The 14884-nt window shown below is 39.7% G+C and overlaps 1 protein-coding gene across 2 annotated transcripts in view; it reads right to left on the minus strand.

Moving 5' to 3' along the window:
* Positions 1-555: 555 nt before the first annotated feature.
* The window catches only part of cacna2d3a (calcium channel, voltage-dependent, alpha 2/delta subunit 3a), a 130766-nt gene continuing 116437 nt past the window's right edge, over positions 556-14884 (minus strand). For both annotated transcript variants that reach the window (XM_085444529.1, XM_085444528.1), the window contains 8 exons: positions 14704-14774; positions 12680-12755; positions 12524-12576; positions 11787-11842; positions 6324-6438; positions 2449-2564; positions 1422-1501; positions 556-1312 (listed from right to left, as the gene is read on the minus strand). In XM_085444529.1, coding sequence (XP_085300655.1) covers positions 1220-1312; positions 1422-1501; positions 2449-2564; positions 6324-6438; positions 11787-11842; positions 12524-12576; positions 12680-12755; positions 14704-14774 — 660 coding nt within the window. In that variant the 3' untranslated portion in view covers positions 556-1219. The remainder of the gene's footprint in view (positions 1313-1421; positions 1502-2448; positions 2565-6323; positions 6439-11786; positions 11843-12523; positions 12577-12679; positions 12756-14703; positions 14775-14884) is intronic.

The following is a 14884-nucleotide window of genomic DNA, read 5'->3' on the forward strand; positions in this document are numbered from 1 at the left end:
GCACGCACACACACACAGACACGCACGCACACACACACACACACACACACAGACACGCACGCACACACAGACACGCACGCACACACACACAGACACGCACGCACACACACACAGACACGCACACACACACACACGCACACACGCACGCACACACACACAGACACGCACGCACACACACACACACACACACACACAGACACGCACGCACGCATGCACACACACACACACAGACACACTTGCTGCATCTCTGTTTATGGGGAGGTCACAAAGACCAAGAGCAGACTCTGTATTAATCAGTCAAATCTGCCAAAAACAACAGCGCAATATACGAAAAGTAATGATTCATATTTCATTTTAGCGAATATCTGCTATGCTAAGCTCCTTTCGACAACAGCTTTCGACAACCACATAAATTTTTTTAACATCATTTTATTTCAAAAGTACATAAACAGGACCAATGTTGTTTAATAAGGCAAAGCTCAAATATTAACAACCACTCACATCAGAGGACTCAAACATCTCGTAGTCACAGTTTATGGGTACCACTTGCAAATCATAAATAAGACTCTTTTGTTACAATATATTTTTATATACATACACTAGAACTCTTTTATTTTCTCATTGTGGAAAAAAAATATTAACAGACAGACATTTCATCACAACCCCAGCCACATATAATCATCATCAGTATTATCTGTTTTCTTTTTTTTATCTTCATAAAAAGTCAAAGTTGGCCATGTGTATCTGTCTTTATCCATGTGGGTGTTACGTGGCTTTAATACCCAGTTCCAAGCCCAGCTACAGACCCAGCCCATTAGCTGCTACCTGAAAGGACTGAACGTTGTGGTGCTAGTGTCTGTGGGTGTTACTCAACCACTTGTGCAGTTTTTAAGCTACTAAGTGCATTGTCAGCATTATTACTATGTGATTCTAAACTTTGTATCTCCTCAAAAACCTCGTGATATTGCTAAAGCACCTTAATTATTACTACTTAGCAGCTGTATCCATTATTAATCCTTTCAGATATTTACCTTGTAGGATGGCACATCAGGGCTAGGGACTTTGTAGGTGGTGAGTTGAAATTGGGCACAACTTTATATGGGGCAGGAGTGTTTTTTGTTTTTTTGTTTTTTTTCGGTGGCATCATTGCGACTCTTTTGCATGCCGAGCCAATCCGACCCAAGTAAAGTTCTCAGTGGAGAGGCATGGTCAGCTCTGGTCACCTGGGGAACAACGCCACAAGTAGGCAGAGCAGTGTCGTAACAAGAGACTGGGTAAGATTCACAGCTCCCCCACACTCCATTGAGTTTTCCTAGAGAAAGAGAGGGGCATTATGGGAACAGATATGTTTTATTTGAATCAGAGGTATACGAAACAGGACTTTTACTATAGTGAGTTATTGTACATTGCAGTATATGTACCTCTGGGTGAAAAGGGTGGCAGGTGTCTGGGCGCCTCCTGTCCTTTTGCATCTTCAATCTTTCGCACTTCAGAGATTCATTATGTGCAGTTGGAGTTAAGGCAATACTAGAGGACATGTACACTCAGCATTACTCCTGCTGGAGTATATTTCCTGTTTGAATGCAAAAGGAATGCCTGTGTGTGTGTGTGTGTGTGTGTGTGTGTGTGTGTGTGTGTGTGTGTGTGTGTGTGTGTGTGTGTGTGTGTGTGTAGAGTAAAAGTGAAACAAGAGCCAATTCTGAGCGATGTTTGATGAGGTTTCTTTTGTTGCACAGCAACAAAACAGCATGCTACAGTGAGCACCCCACAACAAAATAAACACTGGTGGACATGTATACACAGCGTGACTGCAGTGCATAAAATTTCAAAGAAATGCACATTGTAGGAGAATTCAGCCAGTTATGTGGTGACAAATTAAGTTCCTTCAGTCTCCAGCCTTTCCAAGCTAGCCGTGTCTGCTGTTGATCAAGATCCAATCACAGCGTGGCATGTGACAAAGTCCAAACTCTCACACAGCCAAAAAAAAGTGATGTCTCATTGCCTCAGCTTTGGTTCTTGTCCCATACAGCAATTAGATCGCTTACCCACAAGAGGTGGAGTGTAAACAAGCTTTTTACTTTAAAATGTTCCACTGAATTCATAATCAATGGAAATTAACTATAAAAAATCTAATTGTGAAAGTTATGAGGTGGAGGAGAAACGTCTACTAAAAAGAAAACAAGACAACATGTATATTTATCTCAGCAGGGGTTTGAAAACCAAAGAATAATCAATCCTCTCGTACTCATGTGGTTATTCAATCCCAATAAAGTTTGACGCGAGGTGATGACTCCCAGGAGAGTTTGTTACATTCGAAGCCATTTGATGAATTTACACACTTTTTTACAGAGTAACTTTACGTAACCCTATCGCTGTTATATGTCTTGCTTTAATAATATCATTGTATACATATACTCGCAACCTTCTCCCTCACACCTCAGCGAAGGATATACATGATTTCGATGGGGTCCATGGTGATTGGCTCAAACATGCTGCAGTCACACTTGTTGTCCACCACCACCATGAAGAGATTACTGCTGGGGATCTGCTGAATCACAAAGGACCTGCCAATCACAGCACGGACAGCCAGATAGAAAAAGAAAGAAAGAAAGATGGAAAAGGAACAAGAGACAGTTGAAAGTGAGATCTGGCTAGCAGTCCAGGAGCATGGGTATGATGTAAATTTCCATGTGTGTCACGGGATTTGTGTTATGAGTCTTCACATGCTCCCCTGGCAGAGGGGAGAAGCACTCTGAAGAGACTCCACTGGATGCATGTCAAGAGTATGAAGTATCTCACCGCCAGCTGTCAATAAACATACAGCGACACAGACAGACTCACACCAGCGTACACACATATATAGTTTACACACATACTTGTCTAACTCACTCCATCCGCCCCTCTTCCTCGTTCTCTTCCTTTCCTTTTCTTAAGGCTTTGTTGTACCCTATCCAAGGCAAGCACCAATGAAGTGTTGCCGAATATAAAACACTCCAAAGGGAGACAAATGGGAACCACACTTTTGTGCTTACAGCTTCCCATGGCTGTGTTTTACTGGTCTGAGAGATCAGGCCTTGCCTCGGCCTCCTGGCCGGTGATTTATGGCTGTGGATAAGCTTTATTAAGAAGAGAGGTCGTAAAGATGATCTCTTCTTTCTATCACCCTTTCTTTCTTGATCTCCTGCTTCTCTGCCTGCTCTCTTTCGCTGCAGCTGGGTGATTTATCGAATTCGCTCTGAAGCATTTATCAGACACATATGAAAACACGCACGTGTGACTGAGTGAACACACACAGATGTAAAAAATACTGTATACACAAACGCACTTTCTCAACTGTTGTGAAGGAGAGCTTGAACAAAGACAGAGAGGGAGAGACCCGATAGATCCAAACAGACCCAATACGTACCGGAATATCTCCATCTTTACTTATTCAATACCATGACCAATTTAATCTGACCACAAACAGCCTTCAATCCCCGAGGAGTGCCAATCCGCTGCACTTAATACACTTATCCCAGCACGACCGGCCAAACCAAACCAAACCAACTCAGCAAACACGCCAAACCAGTTCCAATCAGGGTGAATTAGGATCTGCTGATGTTTAATAATCTGTGCACACCCCTGCACAGCGCCGGTCCAGTCCAGCACTGCCCGCTGATAGAAAGCAGAGCAAGTGTTTTTGGAGAAAAGACTTAAACACATCCTGACAGCACATCTGCTGGCCTTGAACATCCCCAGAGCTGGGAAAGGGAGCATCACACTGCACACACACCTACACACACGCACTGATGTGTATAATGTGCGCAGATACACAAGTGACAGACAGCAATGCATATCACAAACACAGATAGCGTAACAGACAATTTGCTGTTAATGTTGCCTCATAGTGCTGTGGCCTCTACATTTTGGCTGGCGGGGAGACAGACAAGGACATCCAACATGTTTCTCTGAGAAAAAATAACACACAACCTTTTAAACAATGTGGAGACTCACGTGGGAGACAAAAGGAAAAGCTAGAGTTTGATATATAAAGCTGAGAACTGTAGGAAAGGATTACGACATATGCAGTCGGAGAAAGACTGTCTTCTTTTTAGTTTTGACAAAACATAACACATCTTACACATTCTACAGCTGACAGGGATGCACGACTAAATAATACCTTGTTACTTATGATAACATAATGCTAATTCATGGGTGCCGGTCAAGCTTAGTTGGATGAGCAGGCGACCATGTGCTGCGTGGCTGAGAGTGGCCAGCCCAGGTGGCTGATCTGTCTTTCCTTCCACTTTCCTGTCAGTCTTCACTGCATCTATCTAGCAAAGCTGAAAAAAGGCCAAAAATAACTATGTATATAAAAAAAGATAATGCTAATTCACAATACATTTCGTAATGCTTCACTATAGTTTCCAAGCTGGACATAGTCTCGTACATTTCATGGAAAAATCATTCCCTGCACAGGTTCGGATAAATGTTTTTTTCTGTATCCAGCCGAGAATGTTAATGTTTTTCTAAGGTTTTAATAACTGCACAGCATAACCATAAATGCATGTCCAGCATAGTCTTCAGAAATATCTGTCATCACAGTTGAACAATTTGACCAGTAATTACTGTGTGCAATTTAACTCTACTAATTCGAGTCGAAATTGCTCCAACAAAATCTCAACAAACAGATAGATGAGTTTTAAGAGGAATGCTGTCATTTTATTTCCACGTCTCCTGTTACTTTAGGGGGAAAACGAGCACCGTGATTCCAATATTCTCCTTTTACACATGATTCCACTGCATGCATCTGACGGGGGGGGGGCTCTGGATAAGTTGATGTGAAATATGGTACGATGAGGATACTGGCACTAAAGTTGGAAAGGAAGATTATGTATAAAGAAAAATGCAACTATTATTATAGTAATTATTATTACTTTATCATTTCTTTCAAATTATTTTAAATGCATTTGCAGAATTAAAATCCATTTTTAATGCTGAATTAAAAATGCCCAAAAGAAAACCTAAGAAGAAATATGTACTATCCTAGCAGATTAAGCAACGTCCTACTGTAACTGTACACCTGAAGCTGCTCCTCACTGGAAGCTTCAACCTCTTTCTTTTCTTTCTGTTTTTGGTGACTTGAATCGTCCCTCTTGGTTGAGAAAAGGAAAAGGAGGATGTGTCTTTGGAAGATATACAACCAGGATTATTGTCACTAATGGTCCCACTGAAGACCTTCTCCGGTTGGAGACGCTCTATTTGTCCTGAATCTCAAGTTACCATCTAGAAAAGCTACAGATGCATTAATAAAGGTTAAATCATCTTATTGGGGGCACTTAAGTTACCAGAGCACTCGCCAGGGTTTGATGTTTCTTACGTTCTGTCACACTAATCGGGGAGCAGAGTGCACACGTACGAGATCTGACACACACATCCACACAAAGAGTCAAAATACAGCAAAGAGAGGTTTAGCAGGCAAGAGCTTAGGATATATTTCCTAGAGCATAAAGCATACACACGTGTCCCAATGAAAATATAAGAGAAAGGCTTCAGTCAGGCTGTAACTTGAAACAGATGTTTATCGCCAATAACCTCTAATACAAATATGAGCTATAAAATTCCATATAAGAGAAATAAAAACTCCATTTTACTTTGTCAAAGTCATTGCGTTTTAAAAACGATGCATTTGAAGGCAGCATGTTGCTGAGCACACAGCTCTGGTGTCATCATTGCAGATTATACCCTGTCCTCTGAAGCAGGCTTCAGCATGTGCGGCTGGGCATGGGTGTCTCTATGTGAGGGTCTCGCAGTATCTCCAGCCACACCACAGTCCTGGCTCCGAAAGCGGAGGATACCCCGCTGACCCTCTGGGGCTGCACCGACAGCGGACACACATATACACGAGCACACTGAGACACACACAGAGCTCTGAGCTCCCTGGCAGTTCCACAGCTGGGAGCAATGAAGGCCCCATTGCAGGGATCCAGAGAACACCCCACAATTGCCTGACAGAAAAGCCCAAATTGTTAATGGGGACCACACTCATTTTCCCATGTTTAAAGGAAGCCTTTTTTCCACCTCTCTCCCTCATCTCTAAATGCCTCGTATTTCAAAACGCTCACTGTGTGTGTGTCTCTGATGGATTACTCTGGATAAAAGCGTTTTCAGCAGACAACAAATGATTTAAATGTGCTTCTCATTATTCAGGATGAAGATGAGAGCTAACAGGATCGTTCATTTTTCATAGTTGTTCTATGGTGGACAGCTGATAACCAGCGCTCTTATTGTTGATGTCGCTTGTAGCTAATTGATGTTTATGTGTCTGTTTGTGCATCCCATACTTGACGCAGCCGTCGCAGTCAATGTTGCCGGTGTTCTCTTTGATGGTCCTCTCGGAGATAAAGGCCGGGTACTCTGTGTCGCACGGTACCTGCATGGTCCGACCTGTCCTCTGAGCTGCGAGGTGGGAAGAAGGAAGGAGAGAGAAGGCGGCGAGAATGAGCGAGACATTCAGCCAGAGATGGTGGAAAAACTTTGAACCACCCCTTTCAAAATCAAATAATAGCTACGCAAGGAGTTACGCAAACACACAGTTAAACACACCGCGTCCATGTAAATATTCACGTTTGAAAGAAAACAGCATTTCTGCACCAGAGCTGTCTCTTGTCCTGCTGGAAATATTTCCAATGTAAATCTAGGCCAGTCATTCTCACAGCATTGCTTGAACTTTCCTGCCACCCAGAGGTTTGAAATGACCCTGCAGAATGGTCGCTTTAAAATGTCATTAAACCCTTTTTTAAAAAGGGTCGACATCTTCCAAACGTAGTGTTTTCTTTTCACATAAAGAAACGGTTTGAAAGCTGAATCGCAGCGCGTTACACATCTTTGCAGAGAGGCTTGTAAACGTGGGTGATTATGTGTGTGATTTGGATGCTGCGGTTTGATTATTAAGAATCAGGAGTGCAGCACGATTCATTGTGTGTGTGTGTGTGTGTGTGTGTGTGTGAGAAAGAGTGCACTGTAAATAAACTATATGGATGTGAGAACGCAGCCTACATGTATAAAGGTCAGGGATTAGTTCAGCTCGAGAGGTTGTGTAGATTGGGTTACGGCTGCTAAATGATGGTGTTTCAGCTGTGTGTCACAGGCCTGCGTCTTTATTGTGAAAAGATATAGAAAGTGCTAAGACCTGAGGCCAGCCAGCTGTGAAATTGTCTCGACTACTTGGTGAGCAGCGATGCCCAGCTTCACTTCATTCAGGATTAAAGTGTGCAAGGAAAGCATTTAGACGTAGACTTTCATTTTGTGGTTCTTCCTCCCCCCTGTTTCACACACTAAATATTTTCATATTAGTTTTGGCAAGAATTAATGCTCCAATATGATGCTGCTTAGTGAGGCTTTCATTTCAAACAGGCGAACGGTATTCGACACTCCATAAAGCATGAGGAATCACAGCATTCATAGCCTGGCAATAATCATATGTGTGCGATTTCATGGAAGCGAGTACGAAGGAGCAAAAACAGAGAAAGGAATGAAATACAACCAGAGAAAAGGAGAGAACATGATAGACTGGCTGACACATGAGAGAGAGCTTTTTCTTGTGTTACCAAACGGCTGTTGCCGACCACCATCACCAACATGGGATAAGACCGTACAGATCATAAGATCACATAAAATAACCCCTCTGGACGCACAAAGAAGATTGTGTGTACAGAGACATGTATACAAAAGCTCTGAAACGCTGAGGTCACTTGAGGTAATGGTCTGTTTTGCTTTTTTCTCTTTTCTTGCTTTTAGGTTTTGGATTGCGCCTCTTTATTCTGTTTTTCCAGTGGTCACACTGACTCAGACCAACAGGAAATGGAGGGGAGATGGCGAGGATGAAGACATGAGGCCAGTGGTAGGGACGCTGGGTGTTTATTCTGTATGCAGCGTCGTCCCCTGTGAACTCAAACATAAGTATAAAGCAGTGCGTCACGTTTTTTTCTTTCGAAAAGAGCAACAGGATGAAAAAAAGGATTTTCAGTGAGAAATTAGACGCATTTTTAACTGCGACTCTTTTCTCTGTTTTGCGAGGCAGGAAAGATCAGACTAAAAATAAAAATAGAAAATCTACACGTATTTCAGAAGAAGCTATTTTACACAGTCTGAGGTAGATGAATTCAGTTTTCTTTGCTACACAAAGTGTTTCTGTTTGATTTTTCTCTAATATGTTAATGAGAATATGTTGTTGTTTGTAACTGTTAAAACAACTGAAGACTTTAAAATAAATGGATATGAATTCCTTCATGTAGACAGGATCAACAAGAAAGGAGGTGGGGTGGCACTTTACATTGATAAAAACCTAAAGTACAAAAGAATGGGAAGAATGACGACTGTTATTGATGGAGTGATGGAATGTTTATCAGTGGAAATAATTATAGAAAAAAGGAAAAACCTAATTGTCAGTTGTATATATAGAACACCAGGATCTAAGATTGAGATATTTAAGGATAATATGGAGGACTTATTTACAAATATAAATCAGAAAAGAATGTTTATTTGTGGGGACTTTAATATTGACTTATTGAATCCAAATCATAATAAGAGTACAGAAGAATTTATTGATTCCATGTACAGCATCGGTTTATTTCCACTGATAACAAGACCGACCAGAATAACATCTCATTGTGCAACTCTATTAGATAATATATTTACAAATATAATAGAAGGAAAGATAAAAAGTGGGCTGTTAATCAATGATATAAGTGACCATTTACCAGTCTTTGCATCTTATAATTGCCATTATAAAGTGAACAACGATGGACATAAGATTATTTACAAAAGAATAAGAACAGAGAAGACCTTAAATTGTCTTAGAAATGAACTTTTAAAGCAAGATTGGAATATTGTGTATGAACAAACAGAAGTTAATAAAGCTTACGAAGGATTTTTAAGAACATTTAACACATTACTTGATAAAAACTGCCCAGTAATTGAAATCAATAGGAAACACAATTATGCAGGAAGACCATGGATGACAAAAGGACTACAAAATGCCAGCAAAAAAAAGAATACCTTATATCGAGAATTCATAAAAAAGAGAACAATAGAAACTGAAATGAAGTATAAAACTTACAAAAATAAATTAACTAATATAATGAGATCCTGTAAAAGAGAGTATTACATTAAAAGGTTAGAACACAATAAAGATAACACAAGAGATATATGGAATGTATTAAACAGAATAATCAAAAATGAATCAAGGAATAATGATTACCCTGGGTACTTTATAGAAGGGACAAGAAGTATTAATAACATGGAGGAGATAGTAAATGGCTTTAATGAATTCTTCGTAAACATAGGGCCAAAACTGGCAGAAGAAATAAAGGTTGATGGAATAGAAAGGGACACTGGTGAAAATATTGAAAGGAATAATAGCTCAATGTTTTTAAGAGCAGTGGAAGAGAAAGAGATTTATGACATAGTTAGAGGACTTAAGAACAAAACCAGTACAGACTGGAATGATATTGATATGGTAACGGTAAAGACAGTTATTGATGGTATCGTAAAACCATTAAAATATATATTCAACTTGTCGTTTCAAAAAGGAGTTTTTCCACAAAAAATGAAAGTTGCTAAAGTTATTCCCATTTACAAAACCGGTGAAAGACATCATTTTACAAACTATAGACCAGTGTCAATACTCTCCCAGTTCTCTAAGATACTGGAACAACTCTTCATAAAAAGATTTGACAGTTTTGTGGAAAAATATGAATTAATGACAGATAGTCAGTATGGGTTCAGAAGCAACAGATCAACAGCTTTGGCACTGATAGATTTAATGGAAAAGATAACGGAATGTATGGATAATAAGAGGTATGCGCTCGGAGTTTTCTTAGATCTAAAGAAGGCGTTTGATACTGTTAATCATGAAATTCTATTAAAAAAACTGGAAAAGTACGGGTTTAGGGGAGTGGTTTTGGAATGGTTAAAAAGCTATGTAGAGAATAGGCAACAATATGTACAAATAAATGAATATAAATCTAATTTGATGGATATAGCTTGTGGAGTACCTCAAGGTTCAGTACTGGGTCCAAAAATGTTTATTATGTACTTAAATGATATCTGCAGAGTATCGGAGATTTTAAAGTTTGTAATATTTGCAGATGACACAAATATACTGTGTGCAGGTGGGGAATTGCCACAGGTTTTGGAAATGATCACACAGGAATTAACGATATTAAAGAAGTGGTTTGATATAAATAAATTATCATTGAATCTCGATAAAACCAAATTTATGTTGTTTGGAAACCAAAAGAAAAACATCGAAGTAGAAATATGTGTTGACAATGTATATTTAGAAAGAGTAAATGAAATAAAATTTCTTGGGGTGATCATTGACCACAAGCTCTGTTGGAAGCCACACATTACTTATGTTCGGGGGAAATTGGCACGGGGCATTGCCGTCCTGGGAAAAGCAAAGCATATGTTGGATCAGAAAGCACTGCACATTTTATACTGTGCTTTACTACTGCCATATATGAGCTACTGTGTAGAGGTCTGGGGAAACACATACAAAAGTAACACACAAACAATAACTATAATACAGAAAAGGGCCATTAGATTAATAAATAATGTAGGGTACAGGGACCATACAAATGCACTCTTTGTCAAAATGCAAGCTATTAAATTCCAAGACTTGGTGAAGCTTAAAACAGCGCAAATAATGTATAAAGTCAGAAATAAATTGCTTCCCAAAGAAATCTGTAAATTGTTCATAGAAAGAGAAGGTGGGTATAACTTAAGAGGGAAATGGAATTTAAAAATACAAAGTGCTAGAACAACTTTAAGAACTATGTCAATTGCAGGAGTTAAATTATGGAACAGTCTAACAGAAGAAATAAAAGACAGTCAAAACATAAAACAGTTTAAAGTAAAATATAAAAACCTAATTTTAAATAAGTATAAGAATGAAGAAAACGGGGTTAACCCAGGACGGTAATGTTGCTGGTAATGGTGTTGTGGTTCTTTTTTGTTTTTTTGTTTTGGTTTGGTTTGTTGTTTTTCCATAACTTGTGTATCTGCAAATATACACATTCTGTATTTTTCATATGAAAGAAACTATACTGTGGTGGGGCTTGCTAATTTCTTGTTTTTGATTTATGTATGTTATGTTTTGTTTTACTTCATATGTTTATATGTTTCATATGTTGTTTGTTTAATTTAAGACAAAAAAAAAATTAAATGAATGAGAGGTAAAACTTGAGGGGGTAGGGACAAATAAGTAAATACTTCAGCCTACTCCTTTTCAAACAAATAATGGAATGATATTTTGTAATGATTGTGAAGGCACATGTTTGAAATGTTTGAAATAAAAATGAACTGAACTGCTCATCAAATCCTTTTTTAACCTGTTTTAACATTTAAAATTCAAAACCAATAAAAAATGCACTTCAATCAGGCTTAAGTGACAATATTAGTTTAAATATATGCAACAGAAATTTAAAATAAACTCTGAGCCACTCAGTAACTCAACTCGTCAGCTAATTAGTAAATTATTTTTCTAGCTCTTTGGATTATAATCATTAATAACCTTTTAATGACAAAATTATTTTCAAGTTTGCATCTCGTATGAATTCTTTTCCAAACGCAGCAGATTTGTTTATAATAGATTTGAGTGTTTTTATAACGTTACAGCCACTGCAGTTTGTCCAACATTGTTATAACTGTGTTGAGACAGCGGTAGAGTGCATGTGGATGCGTGAGTGCTGTTTAGATGGAAAGCCGGAGATCAAGCACATCCCCAAAGAGATTGTTCTTACCTTTAGCGGTGAGGTCAGAGTACCACCAGCTGTACAAGTTGAACTCAACCAGGAATCTAAATAGGGAGATGACATCAGCGATAATCATAGCCAACATATGCTGATATAATATGGTCTGCATACTAAATGGTTTCTCTGCAAAGTAGAGAGCGTTAAATTGTGTAATTTTGCAAATTATAACTTTAAAAGTGAAAGTAAATAAATATCTACAGACAACCTCTTTTCATGTTAAGTTTCAATTACAATTTAATCTGCACTCTATACAGTTCTGTAGAAAAATACTATATTTTAGAGAACAGCACATTAGCATTAACTAACTGAAAATGAACAGATCACTTACAATATTCAGACTGACTATATGCACATTATAGATACTCAGGTTCATGTGGGTTTGTGCTCATTTCCACACAGTGATATCAACAAAAGCACGTCTTCACTATGACAGACTGTAAAATGAATACTGACAGATCAATCCTCCCATGATGCACTGTGGCAACAACAGACCACCCAGGAAGACTCCAAAACCACAATGTGGCACCACAGGAAACATCAGGTAGCCATTACTGCTCATGATCACAGAGGATCATGTCAACGTACATGTGGAGACACTCGTAAACAAACATACAGTTCATACTCACAAACACACATTTAATCTAAGCCCTGCAAAGGACATACATGCAGCAAACTTATGTTATTAGAAACAGACATGAGACATTCTCACATACACAAAGTCTTACATGACAAGCTCAGTCAGAATCCACTTCACAGCTGAGAAGAAAGCGAAGTATGGCTAAAGAAAGGAAACAGATATCAGACACATGTAGGCCCAGCTTCGCACTGCATGGATTACAAACAAAGAGGCTGAAGAGCTTCAAAACATTTGCAGGGCTCACGTCCAATAGCGTGCGTCCACTGTCGCTACTTTCCGAATAGACCCAACATAGAGCCTGGTAGTCATATAGAGTCACCCTGTGGACACAACGATAGAAAAACAAAATAGAGAATGAAACAGAATATCAGAAATAGAGATCAGCTAAATCATTTGAGGACAATGCAGCCCTGATAGGGTGATATAAGTCTTGATTCACACACTCTCTTTGGTATTGCATGCCTGTGGGGCCTTTTGGACTGCTGTGTGGGAGCAGGAAGAAAAGATCCCACCTCTGCTATAACTGCTCCTTTGCCTACCAATAATATATTGGATGGATGTGGCAAGAATGGGAAAAGGAAAGCATGTGAAAGCCGAGAGCTTCCTGAGAGGTTCCTCAAAGTGATGTAGGAAGGTGGGTGAGTGTATGTGTGTGTGTGTGTGTGTGTGTGTAGATGATTTGGGGATATTGGGGGGATAACAGAGGATTTAGAGGCTTAGTAGACCCTGAGGGTGTGAGATCTAGGTCTGTCTGGGTGAGGTTATTGAAGGCGTTTCTAACTTGCACACACACGCACACACTGGACACTGTTCTTATAGCCTTTGGACAAGTTCCTGTATACTTGACAGTGCTTTGTGTGTGAACGTTTGTCCAAGTATGTGTGTGATGTCTGAGCGGGCCCAGTATATCCGCAGCCCTGGGCGATGTTCAAACCAACCTCAGTCACAGTACGGGTGACACACAGCTCCAGCACACCGCCAGGAACCAATTAGCACTAAGCCAGGCCACATAATAGCGTTAGCAGCAAATGCAGACCAGTGCAAAAATCTGAGTTTGTGTGCGTTTGCGTGGATGTGTGATTACTTTATGTCAATGTGGGTGTGTACGAATACTCTTCATTTTCTCAGCATAGCATGACTTTTTATGGATTTCTCTTGCTTGGAAAGATGGAGAGGATGTAAAGGGAACTAAAAATAATTCCTGTGCATTTATCTTCATGCTGCGTCTCGGTGCTGACCAATAAATTCAGGCTGGCAGTTGGTTTCATCTTTAAGTCGTCCACTTTAAAATGTCATTAACAAAAAAGAAAAGGCACATTAATACTTTACAGATGGCACTGGGTTAACACAGATCACACTGGAGTCATTAGTGTTAAGATCTGAAGGCTGTTACTCATCACGCTAATACTTCACCAACACCAGTCACATTATTCCTTCATCAAACGTCGACCTCCATTCTAAACAATCCCTCTTCAGCCAACATTAAATATTCAGGGAAAGCACTTGTAGGCCTGTTTGTTTTTATGGGTGGATCTGTAAACTATTTGCTGTCAGCTTTTGATGTTCATCCCTATGACATGCAGGCGTGGTTGTCTACTTGTGTGATCATTTGTCACCCGGGATTTTTATACACTGAGACAGCACAGCACAAATCTCTTCGCCCACGTCCTGCAGGCAGAAGAACGGCCTGGCTGCAGTATTGTGGTAGAGACGTAAACGTGGCCATAAGCTTCTGTGTGACTAGATGTGCAGCTAAGTTCAGATTCCACACATGACGCCACGGAGGAATTACAGTGTGTGTCTGTCTGTTTTGGCATTCCTACTCTGTGAAATTAGGAAAGGTATCCTCTTGGATTAGATTTCCAAATTAATTGCAGAATGTTGCCACCCACTGCTCTCGGCGTTTTCCAGGACACACAGCATTGCAACAAGTCTAATACTTGTGTGTGTGTGTGTGTCTGTGTGTGTGTGTGTGACTTCAGGTTTTGTCCTAATTCTTTTGTTTCGGGGAAAGATTTGCTATAATCCTCTAATGGAGAACTTTGCTGAGTGAGGGGTCGGAGTTCAGCACAGAAAAGCTCAACATGATTGGCCAAGTTAAGAGCTGTCAGCATGAGGGGAGACGTGCTCTCATTCTGTAGCCTCCCTCATATTATGTGCATACATTTACACACATGCAAACACTCACACTCATGCGTACACTTGAGCTGGCATGTTCAAGTACACCCTCAGACAGACACACACACACATGCACTTTGAAATACTCACCTCTTGAAAGAGCCCATCTGCAGAAGCTTATTCATCACAGCCCCTTCTGCTTCACCAAAAAAGTTCCCGGTCTGAGAGCAAAAAGAAAGGCTTTAGTTTAATTAAACGAGTCAGAATAAAGTCTTTATGTTCATTTAAATTGTAAAAAAATTAGTAGTAGATGGATCCCTTTTTGCACCCA

Source organism: Copadichromis virginalis, linkage group LG20 (assembly GCF_057382275.1).
Source record: "Copadichromis virginalis isolate Kocher_CV1m ecotype Utaka linkage group LG20, C_Virginalis_male_GT1.1, whole genome shotgun sequence".
NCBI classification, from domain to species: domain Eukaryota; kingdom Metazoa; phylum Chordata; class Actinopteri; order Cichliformes; family Cichlidae; genus Copadichromis; species Copadichromis virginalis.